This window comes from Musa acuminata, chromosome BXJ1-6, assembly GCF_036884655.1.
Source record: "Musa acuminata AAA Group cultivar baxijiao chromosome BXJ1-6, Cavendish_Baxijiao_AAA, whole genome shotgun sequence".
NCBI lineage: Eukaryota > Viridiplantae > Streptophyta > Magnoliopsida > Zingiberales > Musaceae > Musa > Musa acuminata.
In genome coordinates, this window is record NC_088332.1 from 12,143,898 (window position 1) to 12,171,033 (window position 27,136).

Below are 27,136 nucleotides of genomic sequence, written 5' to 3' on the forward strand. Positions count from 1 at the left end.
TTAATATTCAAACACTATGGCCATGATCACAACAAATGACCTTGGAACTCAAAGAGATATCATCCAAGGCGGTAGAATCAGATCGGTTGTAGGCTTTGATTTTGATTAGTATAATATTAGATGAATAATTTACACAAAGATATGCACCAGATTTGATGAAAATAGTTGCAACCCCATATGTTGATCTTACCAGCTTAAAGTAATGGCAATTTGTAATCGTGTTTCTTCGACATCAACTTATTCATAGAACCTTGATCAACAAAAGATGCCTTACGGTAATAAGAATTTTATTTCAACTATTAACAAGATGCAAGAAACTAGAACATTATGCAACTAGCTTGTTACAAGAATGGGTCATCTAGAGCTCAATGCAGAGAGAAGGGAAGAGTTGACAACAGAAATAGTATGATAGTGAGATTGGATGCATCCTCCCAGCTTCTAAGCCTTAGACTGCATGGATGGGGCTGCCATTACTCTGGTTCAGATCGGGCAGGACAACAGAAGAGTTAACATGAAACGCAGATGGGCTCGACATAGAGGATCCTACCAATTTGAGGGAGAGCGCAGATGGGTCCGTGCAGCTGTCATGGCCATCACCGATGCTCAGCTTAGACATGCCGACAACCTCCTCGACATTCAGTGACTCCTTTGGGACTACTGGAACCGGCTTTAAGATCACATGAGTTCCACTCATCTCTTCCTCCTTTATCATGGTACCAAGATTGGGAGGCCAAATTGGTATAGGCACTGGTATGAAAGCAGGGTAGAATGTTGGTACCATTGTGATTGAGTTTATATATGGGATGCTAGCGCTTGGTTCTGAAGCATATTTGGCCGTTGAAGTTTCCAAAAGCTCGGCTCCTTGTTGCTCGTTGGGTTGCAAAGTTAGGTTCTCGAGTTCATCAGGAGGAGCATGGGCCATGAACTGTTCTTCATGGATTGGGATCTGCTCAATTGGCTGCATAAGAGGAACAGAAAATAATTAAGGAATGAAATTTTTTGTAGCCTATCATCCAAAAGAAGTCGAATATGAGTGCAACTGAAGAAAGAAAATTTTAGGGACCATGTCAAATAAGCTAGAGCGCCTCTTCCTTCTCGATGAATTACTCTGTCGAATGAAATACTTCTGGGCGTGACTTGCAACCTGCGTTGGAGTCCTAGACACAACAAAGTTCCGAGCTATTCCACGCCAATCACCTTTTCCCAGTTTCTGAAGACCCAGCAAGAACATCCGATGCTCTTCTTCGGTCCAAGGAACACCTGCAAATCCAATTCATTGGTTGTATGTGGGTAACAATGAACTGAATTTAGATGTAAAAATTCATATTTTTGGCCAAAGATCAATTCGTGCCAAAGAAAATTGGTCAATTGACAGTGAGCAATAAACTTCAGTTCATGGGCATCATCATATCAACTAGAACAAGCCATAACAAATCTAAACCACCTAGTACAACATAGTCCCGACTCACCTTTGAAGGAAATGATCACAAAAAACTGAATATAAGTGAATAAAATCGTTCAATCCGAGAAAAAATAATTAGTTTTTCTAATTTATTAGAGAAAATTGTGTATTCATCTCACATCCCAAGCCAAAAATAGCTACCAGATATTCGACAATAAAGCTTCCAAGATTATCATCATTGATGATAAGACTACTACTGACCGACTATGCATTTATAAGATAAGGAATAAGCCAATCTATAAGCAAATCGAGTAAGCTGCACAAGATCCAAGTGGCACTACACCTACTTGGATAAAACGATACATTCAGAAGAAAAAAGGATCACATTAGACAAAGCTAAGATTGTTGATGATCTACATTTTGATGAAAACATTGACAATCGACCAGAGACCATCCAAGAATATTGAACTTGACTTGGTGGTTAGATTAAGCTTATGATTCATAGGATTTTATATTATCGGTCTAAAGAGGTTGCTTTTAGCCTCAGAACTATCTTTCAATTCATCGTAAAGAAAATAAATTAAATATCTTATAAGAGAAGCAGTAATTAATTGAACCCATGAGAATTTGCTTATTCTTTTCCAAGCAAGTAATGGTCTGCCAAGCCAAGCATGATAACAACCACATTAAAATATGGGCAGTAATAAATGAAAATAAAAATGATATCTGGAAATTCTCAGAACAGAATAACGCAGTGAAGAATATAATGGATGATCACGAGAAATCACAAGCTGTCCAAAAATGAGATGGACATAACAGTTTGACCAGGATAGTAAAGAAGAGAACTCCTAGGTAAACATGATGTCACGCGCATTCCATCAAATGTAAAGCTATTGGCCCATTGATTAAGACTCTTCCATCAGTTCCACCACAAAATGAAAATATACCCAGTGGACCATATTTCATCGGACTATCAATCACTAAACTCAGGGGATGCCATTCTAAGGGGCCACCCTTAATGTTGTTGACAAAATTGGCCAGTTCCACACCACCAATGCATACAAGGAAAGCCAGATCACTAGATACTGGCAGTAAACAATATCTATCAAGCTTCTATGAGAAAGCAATCTCAGTCAAAAATTAATTCCTTAAATGCATCTCATAATTGCACAGTAGAACAAACAGATAGAATCATTTACATCCTTAACAAAATAAAAATCTTGATTCTCTAGAGGACATCTGATCTGTCAGATTTTCTATGTAGTAGACTTAGATTCTCAGAGGTATAACAAAAGATCTCTATTTTAAGAGAAAAAATCAGAAGAAAAATAATTAATGAAGAAGTTTGATGACATGTGTAGTGATCTCACAGAAACAGAGACATGCACACATTAGCGGCAACAGATTCGACAGCAGACGATGACAGAGGACGAAAATGACGATCTTTCAAGAATAATCATTCAGAAACAATAAAATAAATCAAAACTTTAGGGGAAAAATCGGACCTTTCTTGCGGGAAACGGAAGAACAGGAGCTGTGGGCGGGGTCATCGGAGGCATACCCGGACGCAGCGGCGGCGGCGTCGGGGTGGTCACCGGCCGGATCTGCGGATGGGGACGCGCCGACGGTCGATAGGGCGGCCGCCGAGGAGAGGCACCCCATGCTGGCGCTCTTCTTCATCGTCCCCACGCCGTCCGTCAGGCGCACCCCGAATAGCCGCACGCCGGCCCCGCGCGCCGGGCACGTGCGGGAGTTGTGCCCGTTGTTACTGCAGTGCGAGCACCGCCTCGTCATCTCGCCCCGCCCGCCTCCGCAACCGCTCAATGGCCGGAGCCCTTCGAGGCCGCGCCTCCACCACTCCCACGCCTCCCGAAGAGCGAGCGATCGAGCGAACCAGCAGCAAAATCTCGTCGCGTCTGCTGCGTCTCGGTAAACGCTGTATCGGTTATTGGAAGCACGCAAACCAGAAGGCAACCTCTAACTTGCCTTTATAACTCCCCGCATTATTGACCATAATTACGAGAAAGCCGAGACTCCGGGGCGAGCGGGGAAAGCTCGGCCGTCCATTTCGTGAACCATCACCACTGTCCAAAATTATGTGGATCACATGATGCCGCTCACGTGATCGTGCCTACTTATTTTGGGCCACATTAAGCAATCGCGGACAATAAATCTCATGATATCTCTCGGTAGATTACATTTGCGTTGTTCTGTTGACTTGATTAGGAATGTGAGGCTGGGGAGAGCTAAACCAACCAAAGCCGTTGACCTGGTCTTCGCCAAGGTCCTTTGACTATTGTTTTCGATGGATAATTAACATATTCCATAGCAAATGGCTATAATTATCATCTATTTTTGGTACATGAATTATTATTATTTTTTATTTGTTACTTGATTATGTCATGAATATCGTTGACCAGTGAGTCGACCCAATTGGTTTACTATCGTATCTCCTCTATACTGATGTAGGTTGTTGACATAGTAAATCAATGCAAGAGGTTCGCATGGAAGGTCGCTTGTTGGGGAGGCTCTGGCCTGGGAGGTGAGAGGTCAGGTAAAGGGATTGAGGCTTTTTTAGCTATATGTCCTTTCCTGCCCATCGAGTCACCTTCCCATAGCGAGATTGTCTCCTGGGCGTTAACGGTTCTGCATGACAGGTCGACACCCGGGGGCCTCCTGGCTTGACCTCTCCAATACTTAGGTTAGTGCGAGCGAGAGGGATATATATATAAGTTATACTATGGAATGAGTGTATAGGGTCGCCTAGCGTGAGTCGTGGATAGCTTCGATTAATTGAAGATACGATCAAGTTAACTGACTGATCATGATAGTAGAAATATTTTTCTATCCTTTTGTCCTCTAATGATCCTAGTGAGACAAGGAAGTTAAGGTGGGATACACTCGAATGACCCTCCGAGCTATCACCCTGTGATCATATTCCATTTCTTCTTTGGTACAAATAAGAAATGACCTTCCTTTCCTTCATTTAATAGGAAGAATTGCTATCTATTTCCGTGACTAATAACCTGGTATGTGATAAAATTATCCATATCATTACTATTTATGTGTTTCGTGCCGACTTTTTAGCATTTAGTGAGGTAAATAAAACACCATATCCTGTCATGAAAATAAGATTCATCGACGCAGCATATCCAATTTGACAGGCAATGTACCAAAGCATGACGCAAAAATAAAACACCATATCCTGTCAATTTGTGGCCCCATTCGGGAGGAACAGATTCCTTAGCCACGAAGTGAATGGGAAGAAGGGAAGTGACATTCGCAGCCGTCCATGTCCTTTCCACATAAAATTCGTTGGCAAGTACGAGTTGATGTTTCCTGGAGTAATAATTGGTGGGGTGTAAATTGAGATGGTCACGCAAAATGGGCACTAATGAAAAGGGTACGATGACTCATGCAAAGCCTTCTAAAAGGAGTTGCCAGTAGGGTGGATCACATCGGTGCGATAACCCAACCATGTGCAATCCAAAGTGGGGTCTTCTTTGTCCACACCTCTGCTTGGAATCGGAGAGAAGAACTAAGAGCAGGACTTGTGCAGCCGAAGTGGTGGTGGTGGTAGAGGTTGGTAGTACCTGCAGCCTCATAAAGAAAGACCATGAGAGTCTTGTGGATGGAAAGAGAACATTATCTTGAAGTGGGAGCCATGAGAACCCAGTTCACGGTGCAGAGAGAGAGAGAGAGTCCTCCACCTCAAGATCCATGAGGGCAGTCACACGTGTTCCTAGCTATTTCTCTCACATGCAAAATGATGGAAGGCCACACATAATCATTCCAGTCTCTCTCGTGAAGACAACTTGGACCGTTGTTCATCCAGTCTCCTTTGTGGTATCCGAATCCAAATTGGCTAGTGTTAACATGGCGTCAATTGCTAGGCACTCAAGTAGATCATCGGTTAGTCTCTCCTGTTTGATATATATTACCTCCAGCCTTGATGTTTGTTTATATGTTTCTTTTCAGAAAGAATTACGTCCTACATCGTCTTCGCATGCATGCATGGCTTTAACTTTGGTTCCAGTGGTCAAACTGGTTTGCACCAGAACAGGCAAATGGTTCAGGCTTCATGACATCAGACAGAAGCATATTAGATTCAGTGGCTATAGAGATTGGATATCATGGTGTCTGATCATGAGAGCACTCATGTATTATTAGCATCAATTGTTCTCATGCTCGGTTTGATGTACACATCAGACTGGAGTTATTTCCTTTCAGGCCGAGGATAATTTTCAGGCTGCTATGTGGCCCAATGGATCCAACATCTGTACATCAATCATCCATATTAGCTTCATCAAGTGGACACAAGGACCTCGGCGACCTTTCTCCTGTTCACTGCAGATTCTGTGGCAAATTGAAGCTACAACAAAGGGACGAAGTCATACCTCATTGACTTCAAATGGAAGTGTGGAAGGGTCACGGCGATGTCACGGAGCTATAAATCTATCAAATTTGAAATAAAAGATTATGATATATCTAAATTAAGATCCTTATATCTTAAATTACTTAGAACTTTTAATCTAAATAATAATAATAATAATAATAATAATAATAATAATAATAATAATAAATAGGTTGATTGAGGTCAAAGCTGATTCGTCGCCAACTACGCTTCCTTCGATACTGTGCTAGCTGAAACAGGTGCGGTCGCCACGCCGCAGGCCTCGTGGCTCCCACCATGTTTGATTGGTACACCACCGAAGGTAATCCTTTGCCCTAAAGAAAGCTCGAGATCAGAAGTAAAAAAGAGAGCAAGAGGGAGAGAGACAGATCCAGGAGACACAGCAAAGAGTAGATAGAGAGAGATGAGGAAGCCCTCACAGTCATCAGCTCCAGGCTCGTCGACGATGGCGGCGATGGAGGTCGAGGACAAGCAGCGACGAGGGCCGACGCCGTGCTGCGGCAAAGTGGGCCTGAAGAGGGGTCCGTGGACGTCGGAGGAGGACGAGGTGCTGGCGAGCTTCGTGCGGCGGGAGGGGGAGGGGCGGTGGCGGACGCTGCCCAAGCGCGCCGGGCTCCTCCGCTGCGGCAAGAGCTGCCGCCTCCGCTGGATGAACTACCTCCGTCCCTCCATCAAGCATGGTCCCATCGCCCCCGACGAGGAAGACCTCATCCTTCGCCTCCACCGCCTCCTCGGCAACAGGTCATCAAACACCACCAACCCCTTCGATCTCCCCACCTCTAGGGTTTCCTCGTCGTGCCTTCGATTTGATCTTCTTGTTCTACCTGCAGGTGGTCTTTGATAGCCGGGAGGATTCCTGGGCGCACAGATAACGAGATCAAGAACTACTGGAACACCCACCTCAGCAAAAAGCTCGTCAGGCAAGGCATAGATCCCCGCAACCACAAACCACTGGCCACTTCCGTAGCTGACGCCATCCACCAGCCTATTTCACCGCAGCTATACCGTAACCCTAACCCTAGCGCAATCCCCAGCACCGCTCCCACCCTCCTCCGAGCAAAGGATACCCAGAAAAATTTCTCCGATACGCTGAACCTGCAGCAAAATGACGATGGTGATGGATGGAAGAACAACGAGTGCGCTGTTGATAAGCCATTAGACCAAGAAGGAGGCAATTGTGATGCCGGCGAAGATGGAGGGATAGGGATAGAGTGTTACACTGATGACATCTTCTCCTCCTTCCTTGACTCGTTGATCAACGACGACATCTTCCAGCCGCAGCACAATGACATAATCGACGACGAGAACAACAACGACATCAGCAGAAGCAATAACAGCGATGGGAGTAACCAAAGAGTGGTACCTGCAGCATATGCCTACACTGCGCCCTCGGTTCCTGCGTATGAACTCGGAACCTTTTGGGAAGATGACCTTATGGCTCAGACTGGTATAGGGGAAGATGTCCACGAGCAGTTTGCAGATCATGCAGGCAAGTATTAATTGGTTATAGATTACGAAGCTATATATTTATGTTGTGTAACTAAGAACTTGAGTAGCAGTTTGGGTTTGATCATGAGTATTACTGCTAGCAAAGAAGATGAACTCGAGTGATATGTTTACTAGAGTTTGTAATAATTAAGTTCTTGGATCTCTTATGCAACTTAATTTATTGTATTTATTCAGTTAATCGAAATATGTTTTGCTTTGCCATTCAACAAACAGGCAGCTGCTTCCCCTAACATTGCACACACACACACACACACACACACACACACACTTTAGAGTTTATATGATGTATTCTTTGTGACACTAGAAAATTTATCAGCATGTACATTAAATTTATATTTGTGTCCTTATTCCAATGGGTTTCTCAATTTGCTACTTCCTTTTTTTCTTAATTTACTTCAGAAATCATATGTAGTGCATGAAGCAATGTATTTATGAACATGTTTTTTCATGCATTTTCTCTTGAAGGGGACTAGCTATGCATGAATCTGAGCCTTTAATGTGTTTTAGTACATGTTGCATGATAGACACAGCACACTGCTGAGCCATTAATTATGGATTATTCCTCATAAATAAAGATCACAATCATATCAAATCAAATGTATAATATCTTCCTCAAGAAGAAGATTATAATTCTGAAGTGTAATCCTCCTATCTTGATGATTATTGATTGATAAAATTTAATTTATATAAAGATGAATCTTCAATCAAAATTTTCATTTTCAAATCAAGAATGAATCTAATTTCTTCTTTTTTTTGTATTTATTTATTTTTTAATAGATGTTGTCACATAAAAACTTATACAAAATATCTCTAGACTAATAAAATTTATTCAAATAATATATAAACTAAAATGCACCTGCATCAACCCTACTTAGATGCTGGATAGTGTATTTTGATAGTTTTCTTCCATATTTATTTTTTTTGAAGGAAATGATGGGATGATTAGCCTATCATAATTGTGTGACAAAATTAGTATGACACTCATCAAATCGTTATATGATGGTTCGATATGGGCGACTCCGCCTACTAGTTTATGATCCGAACTAATGGAATAATTGATTTGTTAACTTATTAAGCGTAAGCTTGAACTACTAATCTAAAATATTTAAATCTAAGTAATAAACTTATCAATTAATCACTTCCTATGAAACAAAAGTGTTACATTAGGGCTCAATGTATGTATACATTTCATCCAAGCAAAGCTTGATGTCTCCAAGACATCTTCTTAATTCATAAGGTTTTGTTGTTGTGTCTTAACTGTTAGGAGTTTTAGACCAGAAGTACATTAGAGAAGCTTTGTATGGTGGTTGTGTCTTACCTCGATTTACTCATTATAGTTTAGAAGGAATATAATTCTACCTTTTTCTCCAATGTATTCATTATACTTATTAAATGTTTCTTTTAGATAATATGTATAATTAGTCGTACATAATGTGTTCATATCTTTTATATTTATCAGATACATGCACCCAATTTAATTATTTTTAGAGCAAAATGAGGTGCCCAATATTTTAGTGTCAAGTAGTCGACACAATGGTGCGAAGTAATTGACACCATGACATCAATCCTAGACAAGTAATCAACTATCCCTTCATCATTTGAACGATGCCACATATCTGACCACGATCTCATTTCGGATTGATGCAAAATAGCAATGCTTACACCTATGATCGACATACCACATTTCCTATGAGCCGCACATCTTGCGGAAGTAATGGCTCTTGGAACTCACTATAAAAGAGTTTATCAAGTGCATTCCAAACACACAGCTTTGATCTTGGAAATAATATGACTTGTCTGATTAGCTTGCTAATTTAAGCATCGGAGGGATAATGTAAGGAATGGTCTAATGTAATTTTCAATAGTTCGGGTTAGTGAAGTCCAACTTGAGATTTGAATCGATCGTAACTTAACAATTGTATATAGGTTAGTATTACAATTTGACGAAGTTGTGACCTAACAAACCTTCAAGTCATTAGATTATTTGTGGGACTAATATAAAAGCCATTATTGTGAGTACAAATAAATATTTAAATATTTAAGTTCAAATTAATAATATTTTCCAATTTAAATCTATATCCCTTTCCGATGTGAGATCAAATCTATATTTGTAGTCCATATAGACACATTCCTTCATCAGTCGAGAAGATTTATGGTGGTCATTGCAATGTTGCTACCCTCAAACTTGACCGATTCAGCGATCCATCGCCGCTGTTTCGGAAAACCATTTGGTATTCTATTCCTAGTCTTAAAGACTGTTAGGTTAACTCAAGTCTGACCGGTGGTTGCGTCTATGAATTCCACACTGCTGCACTGTAGGTTTACTTGTGGAAATTATGCCATCCAAGATTGTCGTGTTTCATGTGGGTGATTCGATTGGGTTGGTCAAAATCCAACACAAAAAATGTAGGCTTAGGATACAGATGAGCCAAGTAGAAAGAGATTAGAGAACCCCTTTTAATTTGGATTTGACAATGCATGTGTGTGGATTCAGAAGTAAGAAGTAAGATCCAATTTCTTAGGTTGCGATGCACTGTCAAATCCAAAGGTGGATTGTATACCAAAGAAGTTATTGGAATGAGATACGATCTGAACTCTTCACCAGTTGAGTCCCAACTAAAGGCCAACATTGCAATAATAGCGTTGACTTGTATTAAAGATCAACATCAGACTTATTTTCCTTCAAGAACACGACTCTCTCTCTCTCTCTTCTTCGACGCCACAAAAAGAACAAGAAAACAAATAAAAGACGGAAGGAGACAGCAGGGCCTGGTGATTAAGCCGAGGTAGAAGATCTACATACACGCAGAGGACTTGTTCTTGGGTAGACCTGCTATCTTCCATCATAAATTGCATGTTTGATGGACTAAGAATGAATGCATGACAACACACGTTGATGATGGCAGCTTCTCATGGTATGGAAACCCACCATGAATCATTCATTGAAACGATCGAGCATTACTCGACACCACCATGAAGATGAACGATGAAGCGCTATCTAGGCATAAACTACTGACCTGTGAAGCGACTCCTTCCCGCAGCAGCTCGATCGATGGCTGAGCTTTATTCCTTCGTCTTTCTGTTCTCATCCTGTGGAGGAGGCATGCATCTAACAAGCAAAACGAAGAACGCCGAGTGCAACTGCATGCATGAGTGAATCTTAGTACAACAAGTGTGGGTGGGGGAGTAGGAGGTAAGAATGCGATGGAGGTCATGTGGGATCGATCCTGGAGTTGGGATTTGGGATCTTATTGTGGTGAAGACGGGTAGATAGAAGGAATTGGTCCCTTGTCGATCGGACTCGTGAAAGGAAGCTTGCAACCAAACATTCCAAACCATGTTTCCTGAGGTCAGTGGGCGACGCACCAACTACGTCTCCGCGTCTGCATGCGCACGAATCCCAAAGCTTTGTCCTGCACGCATCCGATAAAGACTCATTTGTTAGATGTATTTGTCATGGAGGTTCGATCAAATTATTTGTCATGTCATTATCAAATCATAATAATTAATATTCCTTTCACTCACTAAAACATCCGGCCGTGTAAAGGACTCTTCTCTCTCTCATCCCCTTCGACAATTTTCTCCATGATAGAACCAAATGCCCTGACTTTAGTGTTGAAAGGAGGATCACGTCATTGACTACGCCTACAGTTGTTCGCCATATGAAATAACTAAAATATAAGAACTATTTTTCTATTTAAATAATTCCAACTTAATCTCTAATTTTTTGTACGTACTCTCACATAAATTCGAAATATATTTGTTTTCTCTTTCTTAATATGATCCTAATATCCAACGTTTTCTTTCATAAATATTTGAATTTCCAACTTTCTCGGTATCCTCATTTTTTAAATAATTTAATTTCAGTTATATATATATATATATATATATATATATATATATATATATGTATATATGATAGAACTAAGTTCGGGAATATCACATCGAATATCAAAAAAATTGATAATTTAAGAAAATGTATAAAATCAAACATGTTTATGTCAAAATTTGAGACTTAATAGTCTAAATTACATGTTTTACTAACGTGAAATATATCAAAAAATATGAATCTCATGACATAAAAATTGCGGCTAAATTCTTAATTCAAATATATTCAAATGGTCTTTATAATAAAACTATTAAATTATATTTCAATTCATAATCCATGTGGATAAATTATGAAATATAATCTAATAGTTTATCCTGATTAATTATATTAAATATAATAAAAGATCCTATGGGATAATAATTATTATATGAAATATAATAAGTCTGATGTCCAATTACTTATGTGATCCTTGTTTTAATTTTATATATAATTTTAATTAATTAAGGATGCTATGATTAATTCTTAATTAATTAAGATTATATGGATCACTAGACATTTTAGACATATAAAATTGACTTATAAGCATAAATCAATATAACCAAATATGCATACAAAATATGAGCATTTTACTAACAAAAAATATTGAAAATATTATATCCTCATAATTTTCAATATGAAATATATCAAGAAGTTTAAAAAAGAAACCAAAATAAAACCATATTCATAGTATAAAAAATGAAAACTCATTTATTAAGGCAGTGGTCAATTTGCTCTAATACCAACTAGTATAAATCTTTGATACCAACTTTTGTTTCTAAATCATTATAATAGTAATACAATAAAACTAATACAGAAACAAAATAGCGTACCTCAAGTCATTGTTGTCAAGAATTTCTATAGCAGTTTCTTCTTGAACTTTGGCATTTTTTAGCTCAGGACTCTCGCTTTAGATGGCGTAGAAAATCCTTTGGACTTCAAAGAGATGTTGAGCTCAAAGACCAAAATCATCGTTTATATAGATGTTCTCTCATCAAGAACATTTATTATCACCAACTCATAAGAATTAATTCAAATTTATAACGTTTGAACCATAATGAAGAATCTTAATGATATTAAATATTTAATAATAAATAAATTATATTTAGAATAAAAAATTAAAATATTTAAATCATAATAAATGAAGAAATTGATTATAATAAATGATGAACTTAATGAGAACGATTATATTATTATTAAATAAAATATTTAATAATAATAGTTAAAAAAATTAATAAAAAAAGGGTAGAAAATTTATACAATTTTTTTTAGAGGTATTTTAGTATTTTAAATAAAAAATAATTATTAAAAAAATAAAAAGAAGAAGTTCCTTTTAAGAAATAACTCAAAAATATAAATATTTTCTTAAAAAATGCGTTCCTCACACGCTCCACTAAATAAAAGAAGGTATGGTCAATAAAATGTGGCAGCGATGATGATGGCGTATGAGTTCAATTTGAACCGTCGTTCCCTCTTAATTAAAGGAAAAAGGAACTTTGATTCCGTGATGCCTTTCTCTCTCCTTTTTGACCCCTTTTCTTCTTTATTGACACGCTGCTTTCACCCTTCCCTGTGAAGGTGCCGATGCGCTTCATCATGATTTGTGCCTTTGTTCATAGATCCCTATCGAGCAAAAGATCACGCGCATACTTCGCATCGGTCCTCTTCCACACAAATACATCGTGCCTTTGTCCATTGACGAGTGCATGGACCGTTGAATCCGGTCAACTTAGGTCCATACTGCGTGCATCACCATCTAACGGATCACACATCACTCTAATCCATGATTTGGTTTTGTAATCGATGGTTGATCGATGCGCATTAACCATTCTCATCATTAATTTTGACTTTGATTTAACGATCTCATATCACAATATCAAACGGTCCAAATCTGACCTCAAGTCACTACGCTCTTAACCCCATAACCCGAATTAAAAATGAACATCAATCGACTCTAATCTATCATAACATTAATTAAGCTAATTGATACATTCAAAATTAATGTTGTAAATATGTAAGTGATCACGTGAGATATCAAATACTTCAATATGAGTGTATCTGATGTTGTAAGTGTAAAATTTGGTTCAATATTATTTTGTTATACTTCTTGATCTTAGTATTTTAAGTTATTAATCTTTAATAAGTGATTCTAATATATTATAACTAAATCGAAATTTTGAATATTAAATTTATTGGATAATATTTTAAATTATCAATCTTTTTCTAATATATTTATTGTTTTTGTGGAAAAAGACATAAAAAGAAGACTTATTTACCTCCACACGATTATTCATGTTATTATCTTTCTTACCGTAATAATGTCGAGGTGACTTTGCTGGGCTCATTTTATGTGGATGCGTGTCGGAGACAGTGATCGACCCTCCCGTCACTATATATTGCAGAGGCTGAGGTCGGAGGGGAGGGCAGAGGGAAGAAGAACAAGAGCAGGGCAGATTTGTCGGAAGAAGCTTCGGGTGAAATGGCGAGTTGTGCACCGGCCTCCCACACCACGTCGCTCGATTGCATCAGTCTTTCGGAGCCTGATATCAACAAATCCGTTACGCTTCTCAAGCAGGTGCGCTTTTGATCCCCTTCCCCACTTCGATTGCCCGTTTCCGCTTGATTGCACCGACTCTCCCCCTGGTTTGGGTTTCGAGTTCGACTAGTTTTAGGGCCCCAATCCGTTCTTGATTCCCTAGTTTTCGATAAAAATGGAATCTTTTGATTCGTCGGATCAGAATTTTCTTCTTTCTTATACCGGCTTGCTTCCAAGATGATTCAATTTTTTCTTCGTTCCTTTCTGATCAAGCATCTTGTAATTCTATTCATTTTGAGTTTTTGTAGTTTATTTGCAGATATTGAAGGCAGTTCTGCCGTTCCTCGATTCATTCGATTCCTTAATATAACTTTCTTCTTTCGATGTGTATCGGTTTTTGTTCCCTCTCTTTAATGGTCTCGATTAAGGTTGTAATGGAGCCAAGTATGGTCGAGGTTGGCGTGAAATAATGGTATGCTGCTTAGATGAATGATCAATTTTGGCTTCTTACGTGTTAGCATGGACCCCAAATTTAGCCTGGCTCAAAATCAAGCCGAACTCGAGTCTGGACACCGTCCCTTGTCTTGATCGATAGACCATCCCTCGCAAGTGAGAAGTTGTTAGGGTTTCAATCCCCATCTTGTGCAAGTTGTGCATTTCTTCACCGTTGTAGTAGATGTTGCCCCTCCACTAACTTTTGTGGGATTAAACTTACTTGAGGGAATCTCGTTCCCTACTTGTGGTCAAAGATTACATGAGTTTGGTTTTCATTTGAAAAATAAAAATATTATTATTCAATTTTTTGATGCAGAATTTTTGTGGCAAAACAAAAATTATTTTTCTATTTCAAAGCTCTTTTGTTAAATAATTTGATTAAAATCCTACCCCAATAGTAGGATTTCAGAACTCTTCACGGGGGGAATTTGTCCCCCCCTCCTTGTTTCCCAATCAAATGATAGGAGTCAGAATTGTTCATTCATATTTCAGTTTTAGTGATCAAATTCTGTGAAGTAAATGCGACATTATTGTAACATTTGGCAATAAAATTATGGTTATCATGACATCATTAGCATTATGATATGATATATAGGAAGATACTGACGATGAACTCCAACTGTAAATTCATCTATGATTTTTTTTGGCATGATAAATGTTGTACACCTCTATGTACTTTCCTCTTTTTCCTTTCTCCTTTCCTTCTGATGCTCAAAGGCTAGTTTTCTAATTCTACTCTCCTTTGTTAATTGGTTGTCAGGCATGCCTAGATTCTGGGTTTTTTTATGTCATCGACCATGGAATTAGCCAAGAGTTTATGGATGAAGTTTTTGCCCAAAGCAAGAAATTTTTTGATCTGCCAATAGACGATAAAATGAAGCTGCTTAGAAATGAGAAACATCGAGGTTATACACCTATTCTAGATGAGACTCTGGACCCAGATCATCAGATAAATGGTCGGTGTTTAGTTCTTTTCTCTTTTGCCTCTTGTTCTTAAACATGTTATATTGCCACTGTTCTTTTTTATTTTAGCTTATTTAATATCTTAGAGTTAATATCTGCTATCTTTTGAATCAATATTTCGGTAGCCTAATTTTTCAGTTGCTTTTGGATGTATTTTTAAAGGTTGGCATTTGATATCTTGTTTGGTATTTGACTGTTTAGATTAAAGATGATCTTTAGCTATAATTTGGATTGCAAGTTATGTTTGAGTATGCTTTTCAGTAATAATTGAGAGATTGCAAAGTGCTATATTTCATTGTCTGTTCTAGGAAGTTGTAAGAAAATGATGTTCACTATACTAATGTTTGAAATTGGTTTAATTTCAAATAGATATTTGATTGTTGAAAAATAACATGTTTTAGAATCAAACTGCTTATTTGAACCGGACAAAGTTATTATTGTGTGTGTATGTTGAAATGACAAGGTTAGTAAATAACAAAAATAAAATTAACTAATTGTACATGTATGCTTTTATATCAAATCACATGCATGAATATCACATACATTAATCAGAGACAAGGCCTGATTATAACTTATGCAATTAGAGTACCAGAACATCTTAAATGTCACCTGGCTGTGGATTCAATCCAATGGTTAATAGGCGAAGATCCAAGTTGTTTTTGGAGACTCTTATGCAAGCTAATTTAATACGATGGATTATCTTTCAATTTCTAAGAAACAAACACTTCTTACGAAACTATTCAAATTCTACTATTTGGATACTTCCTGGCCATTTAGTACTGTTAAGGGCAATGTCTCAGATATTCTGTATTATTTTGCCTTGATCATGCTGGAGAGACTTCATACTAGTTTTCTGACCTCTAGGGAATCATCTATTGTTCTTCCCCTCATCAAAGATGATACAAAGTTAACATATCTCTTCCATCTCTTAAAAATGTTTTTATTCTTCTTGCTATATTTTAAAATTATATAACATATTTATTATCTATGTCTACCTAATGCTATATATCTTTAATATTATTTGCTAACATCGACTTTGAGACAGTTTGAATTAGTTATAGATTAACCTAGAAGTTTCCTAATCTGATATTCATCTTTTTATGTACACCACCAATGTTTTCTTGTAAATATACATAAACTATGATATATGGTTCACCTTATCGGTTTGTACCGGTGTACCAACCAACTGTCGGTACGGTACATACCGAGCTGTACTGAGTCATACTGAGCGTACCTACACACGGTATATGGGGGTGTATTAATGTACGCTCCGTACTAGTCCCTTGTCGAACCGGTACATACCATCCATACCGAACAGTACACCGGGTACAATGAACCTTGATATGATGTATGCGTTTCAGTACTATTTAACAAATCATTATATAGAAAGTATACTGATTCATGGCTTTTTCTTCCTTTACCTTATTTTAGATAAAAGCAGACCTATTCCATTTTTATTTTTGAAAACATGTTAGGAAGCTAATTAATTGAACGAAATATTGGCTTAATGTTCATTAAGTTCATCGAAGCGCTTTTGTAGCCACTTGTTGCATTGGTCATAGATCAATCCCTGCCTGTCATGGTCCTGACTACAGCCTTTTGTTGTGCTTTTTGCTTTAGAATAATCTAAATCAAGATATTTCTGTGTTTTAAGGTTTCATCATTAACATTAAAACTGTGAATAGTGAGACTTTGTGAAAATTGTCTCACGTTGGCTCAACCATGAACCTATCAAATTTTTAAGGTCACTTGACATCTACCAAAAGGTATTGTTATGGACCTTGTACTTAAAAATTTTGGTTATTCAGACTTGCAACATAGTAGTTGGGCACTCTGCGGCTTTGCTGTTGTTGTAAACCTGTAGCATAGTAGTGAAAACTTGTAAACTCTTTTTTGGCTAGCCTCTTTGTAATTCAATTAATGATATAAAATAGAATGTAGAATCTGGACTGGAAAATTTAAGTTCAATCAATTAATCAATTAGTTTAACCTTGGTCTTACAGTCTATGGCAATAAGCCCTTAACTGTCTTCACAATCTACAAACATCTTTTCAGTTGAAGTCGGAATTTTAATAAATGCTTCTTCTTAATCTGCTTCATTTTTAATAAGCATATTTTTTTAAAAAAATCTGTGCTTACTGTTTTCTAGGTGATTATAAGGAGGGATATTATATTGGCGTTGAAATACATGAAGATGATCCACAAGCAGAAAAACCATTTTATGGACCAAATCTGTGGCCATCTGCAGGTAAATTGCTGGTGTGCTTCCTATCCCCTGGAATTTGATCAGATCATGAAAGTAGAGATTGAAGAAAAAGTTAGACATTACATTTTGACACTGTCATCTTCTAATATTTTATAAAGTTTATAATGACTCTTGTGTATTTGTTTCAAATTTTTTGCTGATACTATCTTTGAATCTTTATAACTTTATTGCTTGGTATGACAAATGAACTAGAAGTTAAGAGAGTTCACTGGGCTTGACAAAGCTTTGTCAATCATAAGCTCAGATCTTGTCTAAGTTCCTTTGGCTATTCAAGTATCTGTACAGAAGCCAAATACATGGGGCATTAACATGCTCAGTTTTCCTTATGCCATCTGTAATCTTTTCCTGTTCTACATAGAAGCAACTTAGTCACTTGGCAATTCACTCTTTTGAAGTTATTTTTTATTGACGGAATCAATTTTGAATAGTGAGAGTTGCATTCACTAGTTATATTGAATCTGAAATTTTCAATCTGATTTTCTGTTTTCTTTCTGAAGATATTTTACCGAGATGGAGGGAAACCATGGAGCGATATCATAAGGAGGCATTGTAAGTACTAAGTACTTCTGTTCAATCCCACATGATCACAATATCATTCTTCTATGCTTTTTATTATGACATTTTAAATATGTTTCCTACGAAAGAAGAGCCTCAGTATTTCATTCGCAATATCTTAGAATTCAAGACTATGCAAGAGCTTTTACCATCAGGCAACAGATACTGTTTTCTAGGGACTGTAATAAATCATCACAGCCTTCATGTCTTTCAATTATCATGTTTCATCCAATAAACCATTCTTTAATGTGACACTCTAAGAACATGACAAAACTAGTGATTTTATATTATGCTATGCATTTCATTTATATGAGAGTGAATACTAGAGTGTATCCTGTGCATCAAGTTGGTCCTATGCGGTACCGGTATATTGGTGGTATATTGAGCTAAACTACTAATTAAAATGTTTTGAGTCCAAATTATGATAGTACGTCCATGAAGCCCTTATAATTTAATTCAGATTATTATCCACTTTGGATGAGAGAATAGGCTTGGAGGTGTTACAATCTCCCCTACTTAGCCGAGAATCAAACTCTTACATGGTGTATGTGAAACCTAGCCCAACAGTTGCTTCATGTTGTGGCGTGTTGTCTAACCTTGTCCGGTGTTTATCTTTCTTACTCGAGCCTCTCAACATGCCCAATACTAGGTCGGCTTTGATACTATTTACCGTGAGTTGATTGGTCTAGAATGCTCAAGTACAAGTTAATAGTAGCATGTCCATCAGGCTCTTACAATCCAATTAAGATCTTTACCACTTTCGATTTAGGACTAAAGTTAGGGGTTCTACAGAAGTATGCACAACATACCTACGCTCTAATTCTTTCTCTCCTTTCTCTGCCTTTGTAGTTAATTGCTACTTGAATTGCATTGTATGCGTAGGCTATTAGATCGATTTGAACCTGGATCAGTTCAATACTTGAACCAGTTCGATATGACTTGAACTGGCTTGACACAGCTGCAGTCGAATTAACCATAAGTTTGAGGAAAAGGATAAAAAAAACTTGGAACATGCAGGCTCATTGGCTGCTGACTGGTTGTGCAGACCGCATACTGATCCATGTTTGGTGCATTGTTTACTGACTGGTATGGATGAGATCTCATGTGATTTTAAATCATTATTTCCAACTCGTGAGAGTATGTGCATGAGGTTGATGCCTTTGGTTTTACATGTTGACGGTGGTCCATCACCTAGATTTGACTACAGTATTGCATTTTTGCTCTCTTTTCTTCTTGTAAAAACACTGAAACAGCAACTTGCTAGAAGTGCAGTTGCTGTTCAAGAGTTTTTTCTTCTTGAAATTGGTATGCAGGTATAGTTGAAGCTAAAAAATTTACTGAAAATGATACTTAAAATATGAACATTGTGCTTTTAGTCGTGAAGTGAACATGCTATCCTTGTTATCTTGACCTATTCCTTCACTTTTAGGAGAGTCGCCAGAGCTGTTGCTAGAATTATAGCACTTGCACTTGACTTAGATGCCGGCTTCTTTGATAAGCCAGAAATGCTTGGAGAGGCTATTGCAACGTTGCGACTCCTACACTATGAAGGTGCAAACCAATTTACAGGTCATACCTTAGAGTCTTATTATTATGAAGTTTATTGTGATGCATGCATGCCATGATGAATATCTTTTATAATTATCAGGTAAAATTTCAAATCCTGATAAAGGTGTATTTGGAGCTGGAGCACATTCTGATTATGGTTTGATCACTCTGCTGGCAACGGATGATGTAGCAGGGCTACAAGTGAGTTCAAAGCTTGACACTATAGATTGATTAATCCTCTTGTTTAATCTCAGTTTACCATCATTGAGGTGGATATTCATTTTTCAATTATGATGCAGATATGCAAGGATAGAGATGCTAAACCTCAAGTATGGGAATATGTGGCACCAGTGAAGGGGTTAGTTTTCATCAATTTGCTTTTAATATGCAAGGATAGAGATGATATACCTTAAGTATAGGTTTTCTTATGGCAACTCATTACAACATATGGTTTCGCTTTAATATATGTTTAGTGTTTATCACCATATCTAGTTAGTTTGAGTTATATGTCAATTCATGCAACTGAAAATATTTTTCAGTTACCTTGTTTGTTTTTGAACCATATATACTGTAAGGTTGTAGTGAATGTTCTGTTTGTCTTTCACATCACAGTCTTGATTTAGTGGAAAGAGAGACATAATTCCAACACTGTTTGTGCTTTCTTCAGAGGCTTCATAGTTAATCTTGGTGACATGCTGGAACGTTGGAGTAATTGCATTTTCAGGTATTCCTATATCTTATCAAGAAGCATAATGTACCAGTATGGAATCACTTGCATTTACATAATGTGGTTGGTAACTAATTTAAAACAGGTTATCTTGATTGTCTGCAACCAGAAAATTGTTCTTATCCTTGACCTTTGTGAATTGAAGCCTTAACTAATGTCATATGTTGCTTGTAAAATAAATACCCTCATTTCTACCTATTACTTTTCCTTTTTTTAGGACCTCAATAATATTGCAATTGTTGTTACTGCTTGTTGTTCTTGTTCTATTATACTGTTTGTCTTTCTTGTTATTGTTGTCTTCCTTTTATAGAGGCCTTGTAGATCTGTATTGTGGATTGGAAAAGGAGACTCAAGTATTTGTTGCAAAATCGAGTAAATTTGCTTTTGTCCATGTCATATCGAGGAAATTGTGCATTGATGTCTTGACTAGTTCAGAACCAGTCTCTCCATTGAAAGCGACATTAATTTTTTTGCTTGGATGTAGGTCCACGATCCACAGAGTAGTTCTGGATGGAAGAGAGCGCTATTCCGTAAGTTGTATTGTTCTTACATATTACAGTATGAACATCGGCTGTAGGGTTGCAACTTCTTATCTTCAATGCTAGATAATCTACCTTCCTCTCTAATTGTTAGCCTTAGCAAACAATTCTTATAGGAGAATGTGATATGTCAAAAAATATATAAAATTGCCTTAGCAAAGATATAAAATTGTTAGCCTGTGGTTTCATCCCAAATGCATGATATAGGAGAATGTGATATGTCAAAAAATTATGTTTATGCAAATCAAGATATTAAGTGGCATCAAGTTGTTCCGCATTAACCTATATTTATTGTCTGCTATCACACATTTAACATAATAATGTCTTCTTTCGTTGTGCACAAGTTGTATCAAGTTTGATCAATGCAAACTTTTATCCCAATTGTGGTATCTATATTTTTTAGAGTAAATTGACACTCTTGTCCTCCACCTTTTCATTCATTCATTTGTCTCAAGTTTTACATGAACTTAGTCCCAACTTTATGTAGATCCAACCAAAACATGGCAAGAACGGTCACATTCTTAGGTGGCTATAATACTGGTTTATCATTGATGGCAAGTGCCGTTCTTAGGTCATGTTGGATTTATCATTTTGGCTCTAACAGATATGATTAGGATCTTGGACTTAATTGAATTGAGCATTGAATTCTGAACTTGCACTGAATTTGGACACTGCTAAATTGTCTCTATATATTTGATCAGATTGCTTACTTTGTGGAGCCAAGCCATGAGTGTCTGGTTGAGTGTTTGCCAACTTGCAAGTCCGAGACAAATCCGCCAAAGTAAGTTCTATGCTAGTATTACATGAATTAAGAGTATCATTTGTCTGCAGTAACAGATCAAGATTTTGTGGATCTAAATCACAATAGAGAGTTTAAAACAACTCCGACATGTCATGTTCCTTGTGCTCGTTCTTTGACCTTAGAGAAAGCATCCTTACGGACCTTAATCACCTTTAAATCGCATGGTTTTACTGATTTGTTCTCTCAATCAGGTTCCCTGCAGTGACTTGTTCAGCATACCTGCTCCAAAGATACAAAGACACGCATGCCGACCTCAGCACTTATGGTAAACATCCATCTTAAAGGAAATAATCGAGTTTATTTGCAATATCGTCATAATTCATCCTTCTCACTAGAATTCTCTCCATATTAGTTCTTTGTAACTATTTCTATTGTCATACGAATGGTAGTCTCTGTTTATTATCTAATGTTACTGTTGAGCTTCGTAGAACCTTGATCTATTAGAGTTGCCTGCATGGCACATATTTAAGTATCATGATCCAATGTGGCTGATCAACAAGAAATATAGTCGACAGCTTTGAGACATTTTTTATGTCAGATCATTCGATGTCGAACATATACTGGCTGAAATCTGCTCATGCTGACTTTTCTTTGAACATACATCGCCGATCGAGGAGGCATAATGTTTTAAGCTGGTAGTTTAGGTTCTTAACTGACATGGGCCGGGCCATATGGGGGCCCAATTAAACATAAAGTCTCTTCCTCCATTGGCTACCAACTGTAGATATGTGCTCATGTTTGGAAGCATTGGGGGCGGACTGAGCTGTGGTTTATGCGGGCCCAACAAAATAAATCTGCGGATAATTTGTTGGTCTAACTGAAGCCATTGCACGGCCCGTTTGTAACCCGCTTCACTGAACCCATGCCAACCTATGGAACTTGGGGACCAAGGTGTATGTTAGATTGTCGCTGTGGTGACAGCAAGCAGTGACACGGCCAACACATGCGCCAAAAACTTTAGGAGTCGCTCGCAAGGACGAGGCTGCTCTGGAGGCACCTCACCTGCTTCGCCTTCCGCTACAATTAGCGGCGCCATCTGCGTCATCGTCGCCCGACGCCCTCGACGTGTGATTCCTTGTCTCTTGTGCGCCTCGACCATGTGGCTAGAACAGTGACGACGGGCGCGCGTGGCTGATGCGGTCGGCGGACATGCTCGCCCTGAGGAGGAGCGACTCCTCCGATCGCTCCTGGAACTCGCTCGACCAGATTCCCTCGCTTTGTGTGTCGTTGTCGCTTGCCGAAAGCTTTACACCCCTACACATGCCGCGCACAGCCAATGACCTGAAACCCAATGGGAAAGCGCCCTTAATTTGTGGAGGCAACTCCAACTTATCGCCATGAGATGGGTGGTCCTGTCCTCCTGTGGCTTGTGAACCAAGTTTACCGAGTACACCATGGACCATCAGTATCTCTCCCAAAGGGATGGATATAATGGACCTCCAGCTATCTAAAGTTGCAAAAGTAGGTTTGATTAACTCTTAGTGGCTCTCCAAGTCATACTATAAAAGGGGTTTAGCCTCCCATCTTTGGAGTCAACAGAACTGGGCCTCTCGACTCACTATCATTGTTGTTATAATTGTTTTGGACCAGGCCATCGCAAAGGGCCGTCTCAAAGATACAGCCTGGTCCAAAGCCACTCACTACCTTTGGATCGGAACTGATGGGTTTATCTATATATATATACACACACACGCAATGCAGACAACCTTCAGAACGTCTTATCTTGTCGTTGCTTCCTTAACTCACACGCCAAACTTTGAGGTCACCTTCGGATATCACTCTCTCGAGCATCACAGTTGTACTGGTTCACTTTCGGCTCGCCAGTCCCTCTCCTGGGCGGGCGTCGTGCAACGCCATGTCGCACCCGATTTGGAATGGGTTTGTTGGTCACATTGGAGAACATATCATCAGCCTCGTGCAGGCATTCCAACAAGCAACCTGAATGCTACTTTTCGAGCTTGTCACATCAGTCAAGTGACAAAAATGGCGTAGGTTTTCTCCTCCAATTAATAGATCAGGAAGAACCGGCTACGGGGAAGACAGCAGGGAAACGACTCACCTGGCCTGCGGGCCAAGACCAGGTAAATGTAGATGAGGACTCCACAGTCCTCGTCTACATTAACTTACAGCAACAAGATACAAATCTGTGAGTCGTCGATGCTCTGTCCTCACATGTGGTACAGATTTGAAGTAGAGCAGCAAAACTTGGTATTTGGCTTTAGTCATGTCGAGACATGATGAGGATTTGGTACTTTTGCTCTCGAACATGCAACCAAACCCATGCAAGCATTGGCAGTGGCCTGGCCCCCCGTAAGTCAACCTAGGAGGAAGCAGCCGTCATGCATGGAGGGAGGAGCTCTCAGTACATGAGCTCGATGAGAGGACATGAGAGCACATTACCATGTGTGGGGGAGACATGGTTTTACCAATTCGAGCAAACATACACCATGATTTCTCCTCTTTTATTGCTGCCCACTTTAACCATACTTTATGTGTTGTTCCATCTCTTTCGTTGCAGACTTGGTGAACAGTTCAAAGGCTGTGGCTTGACCGAGGCCAAAGTAGGGGAGAAAACTCGGACCTATCAAAAGCACCATGAAGAGCGACCGTACAAAGACAACAAGCAAGTGCATTAAGGTACCTGCATGTGAGATGCATTAATGGTCAAGGAGGGATGATGCTGTCCTCTCCTCTCCTCTCCCATGGCTTCTTTGCCATGCCAACATCTAGGAACGGCAGTCATGTATGCCAGCCTATGTCTCCGAGGTGGGAGCGTGATTTGTTTTCTTTCCCTACCCTTTTCTTCTATTTCTCTTTTGCAAAGCATAGGGATGTGCTTTCACGTCTTTTGGTTATTGAGTTGATCGCGAGGTTGAGATATCAAAAGATGAAGGAATTCAATCCGAAACCCTATAAAAATTATATTGCCCAAGTGAATATATTCTCATGCGTAGCTCTTTTACAATATTGTAAATAATTATTTATGATAAAATTATTTAATCCCATATTTGTTGAATAGTATGAGAATAAATTGTTCTTAAGTTTATCGGATCTCTTTTATCCTTGTCTTTTAAAGCTCATGAGTTTCGAAAGGATAAAATCGTACAGGTACGTCAATCATCCAAAATGAATAATTCCTCGTAAATCTACAAATTACATCAATGATCGTTCGATCAAATGATCCCTTATATAAAAGGAGGAGGGCCTAAGGTCTAAGATCTTAGCCCTTAACAAAATCATTCGTGCTAATCTTAACCCTTGATCCCTTCATAATATAAAAAATTAAGAAATAATCAACTAAAATAAAAGCAATGTTTGAGTATTTCGTATTAAGAGAGTACTTAGCGAAGAAAACTAAGTTAAATAAGCTTCTCGAAAGCTCAGAACACGGTGTCATCTACCTCAGTCTAATTGTCAGGACCAAATGCACCTCACCTCAGTCCACCGGTACAAATGTGACCTAGCACAAGAGAAATGGTCAGACGATTCCTTGTTGTTATGCTACGTAATGGTGCTTCTTCTTCTTCTTCTTCTCGTGTCAAAGAAGATGACAAGGACCACAGTGGGCAGGAACAGGTAAGCTAGCTGAACTCTATGGGTGTGTCAATCCCTGTTCTCGTCCAGTGGTATGTGACTTGGCACTGACATGCTCTTTGGAGGGTTGAATTGGATGGACATGGCACCTGTGCACACCAACTCTTACAGGTGCATGTATTTGCCACGTGACAGTGCTGGTGGGGTCTTAAAATTATGCCACCATCACGATTTAGGTGTGTCGCTTGTTGCACGGGAACCACTTGCCTCGTGATTCACCAACATGCTCTGATATTGTCGGGATTTTAATTGGGTGATTATAAATTCCTAAAACTTAAGTTGGGAGTAAAATATCTAATGTATTAAATATAAGATATTAAGTAATATAAATATCTATTATTAATATGTTGAGTTGAGTCATCTAATACTTATAAATAGCGATCGAGAGTGTTAAAAAAATACAAATAATGAGTTCCAATGCGCGAAAGAAATTTATTATAAAAACTAATAAAAATAGATCAACTTTTCATTGATAAATTTGAGATAACATCGATTTAAGATCATGCGATCCTTTTCTTTCATATCCTATGAGATTTTTAACTGTATAAATAGTACATTGAAAGATATTTTTTTCTTTCAATTTGTTTTATCGGATCAATTGCTTAAAGATATATAGATCATATCGCATCTATAAACTAAAGCTTCAAAAATATGATGACATATGTTTTCTTAAAAATTTGAGTGGTTATTAAAACCCTCGATATATAACTAATTTCAGTAATTAATAACAAATGAAAATCCATTGAATCAAAAGAGTAATGGATAATAATTTATCAAATTTATATTTTGTGTTGAAAAAAATAAAAATATTTTCTTTTCTAATCGTTCACTAGGTAGGTTCAATGAATTAGATTATCCATCAATTCTTCGACCATTACAGATGCCATGTCATTATCATCAAGGGGCAAGTGGAAGCTCTTTCTCTCTCTTCTTTCTCTTTCATCTTTTTTTATTCAATAAGGGTAAAAATAGAAAAAATAATTTATCAGCTCTAAAAATGACATGACAAGAATTAGAATCCACTACGACACATAATCATCATCGATACATCATTGCCATATGATTAATATATTATTTTCATCAAATCAACACCTATGAGCTCAATAGCATAGTCAACGAGTGTATTGATTTGATTTGACCATAAATGCTGATAAGAAAATTAATAAGTTTTGATTTGGCCATACAATGCAATGCTGATAAGAAAATTGACTCGATAAGTTATTATTCTATAATCCTTAGGATACATAATTACATAATTTATTGATGACTGAATTATTAGATAATATAATTTAAATTTAAATTAGAATAAGGTTAGATAAGAGTCCCAAGTTGTTCTAAGTCGCAACAAATTTTTATTGGGATGATCTCACCCAAATCACAGCAATCCAAAAAACCAAAGAGAGGGAGAGAGAGAAAGATTGCCAAAGAAGTATCGTTCTTGCTACCCTCGTTGCCTAGAGGAGGAGGTGCTGCTCAATCGATAAGGGTTATGTGAATAATTTTTGTTTGTTTTTCTTCTCTCCTAAGTTTTGATTTCTTTCAAATTTTTTTTCTCCTAACATGGTATTAAAGCCTGATTAGATCCTCTTAGGTAGAGAAAATTAACCTGTTAGAAAGAAAAATAGCACTATAGAGAGAGAAAATTGATTATAGTATGTACTTCACAACACAATAATATTGTAAAATGGAAGAATAAAACAATAAGGAACAAGGTTAAAAGTACATTCAAAACTAAATTATTGCCGAAGATTTTTTTTTGGATATTTTTGGGTTGAGAATTCAAAGACTTACAAATTTAATATCATCATCGGATAAGGAACAACTTGATCGTCGATCATTGATGCGGCTCATGAGCTTATGAGGAATTAGTATCATTTTATCCTTTCGAAGTATGTGAGTTTCAAAAAATACTTTTGAGGGT

General features: G+C 37.9%; 3 protein-coding genes and 1 long non-coding RNA gene across 6 annotated transcripts; 2 read left to right on the top strand and 2 right to left on the bottom strand.

Annotated features, from left to right (window-relative positions):
* Positions 1-270: 270 nt before the first annotated feature.
* On the bottom strand, positions 271-3,353 carry LOC135676311 (transcription factor MYBS3-like). Its single transcript, XM_065187337.1, has 3 exons — positions 2,908-3,353; positions 1,064-1,260; positions 271-958 (listed from the first exon to the last, which is right to left on the bottom strand). Exons 1-3 carry the CDS (start codon positions 3,194-3,196, stop codon positions 446-448), a joined length of 999 nt encoding a protein of 332 aa, XP_065043409.1. The 5' UTR covers positions 3,197-3,353; the 3' UTR covers positions 271-445.
* A 2,188-nt stretch (positions 3,354-5,541) lies between these two features.
* On the bottom strand, positions 5,542-10,589 carry LOC108953122 (uncharacterized). Of its 2 annotated transcripts, XR_001978520.2 has the most exons (6): positions 10,343-10,587; positions 7,180-7,260; positions 7,035-7,084; positions 6,717-6,911; positions 6,236-6,640; positions 5,542-6,130 (listed from the first exon to the last, which is right to left on the bottom strand). It is a non-coding gene; the product is annotated as an uncharacterized LOC108953122 (long non-coding RNA). The 2 variants fall into 2 exon arrangements; XR_010514231.1 differs by having other exon boundaries at positions 7,035-7,260; positions 10,343-10,589.
* On the top strand, positions 6,213-7,991 carry LOC135676312 (transcription repressor MYB5-like). The gene is made up of 2 exons (XM_065187339.1): positions 6,213-6,557; positions 6,647-7,991. Exons 1-2 carry the CDS (start codon positions 6,220-6,222, stop codon positions 7,314-7,316), a joined length of 1,008 nt encoding a protein of 335 aa, XP_065043411.1. The 5' UTR covers positions 6,213-6,219; the 3' UTR covers positions 7,317-7,991.
* Positions 10,590-13,554: 2,965 nt separating the features above from the next.
* On the top strand, positions 13,555-24,586 carry LOC135583707 (2-oxoglutarate-Fe(II) type oxidoreductase hxnY-like). Of its 2 annotated transcripts, none has more exons than XM_065187340.1 (12): positions 13,555-13,765; positions 14,982-15,177; positions 17,334-17,432; positions 17,948-17,999; positions 19,435-19,574; positions 19,654-19,754; positions 19,853-19,911; positions 20,221-20,277; positions 20,765-20,810; positions 21,521-21,600; positions 21,813-21,886; positions 24,140-24,586. In XM_065187340.1, exons 1-12 carry the CDS (start codon positions 13,670-13,672, stop codon positions 24,169-24,171), a joined length of 1,032 nt encoding a protein of 343 aa, XP_065043412.1. In that variant the 5' UTR covers positions 13,555-13,669; the 3' UTR covers positions 24,172-24,586. The 2 variants fall into 2 exon arrangements, with proteins under 2 accessions (XP_065043412.1, XP_065043413.1); XM_065187341.1 differs by having other exon boundaries at positions 13,556-13,765; positions 19,435-19,556.
* The last annotated feature ends 2,550 nt before the right edge of the window (positions 24,587-27,136 follow it).

Excerpts from the sequence above, each read along its gene's own strand:
- LOC135676311 (XM_065187337.1), bottom strand. The coding sequence starts at position 3,196 with ATGACGAGGCGGTGCTCGCACTGCAGTAACAACGGGCACAACTCCCGC. Across the intron at positions 1,261-2,907 it reads TTCCGTTTCCCGCAAGAAAG|GTGTTCCTTGGACCGAAGAA; the intron begins GTCCGATTTTTC and ends TTGGATTTGCAG. Across the intron at positions 959-1,063 it reads GCTCTAGCTTATTTGACATG|CCAATTGAGCAGATCCCAAT; the intron begins GTCCCTAAAATT and ends CCTCTTATGCAG.
- LOC135676312 (XM_065187339.1), top strand. The coding sequence starts at position 6,220 with ATGAGGAAGCCCTCACAGTCATCAGCTCCAGGCTCGTCGACGATGGCG. Across the intron at positions 6,558-6,646 it reads CACCGCCTCCTCGGCAACAG|GTGGTCTTTGATAGCCGGGA; the intron begins GTCATCAAACAC and ends TTCTACCTGCAG.
- LOC135583707 (XM_065187340.1), top strand. The coding sequence starts at position 13,670 with ATGGCGAGTTGTGCACCGGCCTCCCACACCACGTCGCTCGATTGCATC. Across the intron at positions 13,766-14,981 it reads CCGTTACGCTTCTCAAGCAG|GCATGCCTAGATTCTGGGTT; the intron begins GTGCGCTTTTGA and ends ATTGGTTGTCAG. Across the intron at positions 20,811-21,520 it reads ATGGAAGAGAGCGCTATTCC|ATTGCTTACTTTGTGGAGCC; the intron begins GTAAGTTGTATT and ends ATATTTGATCAG.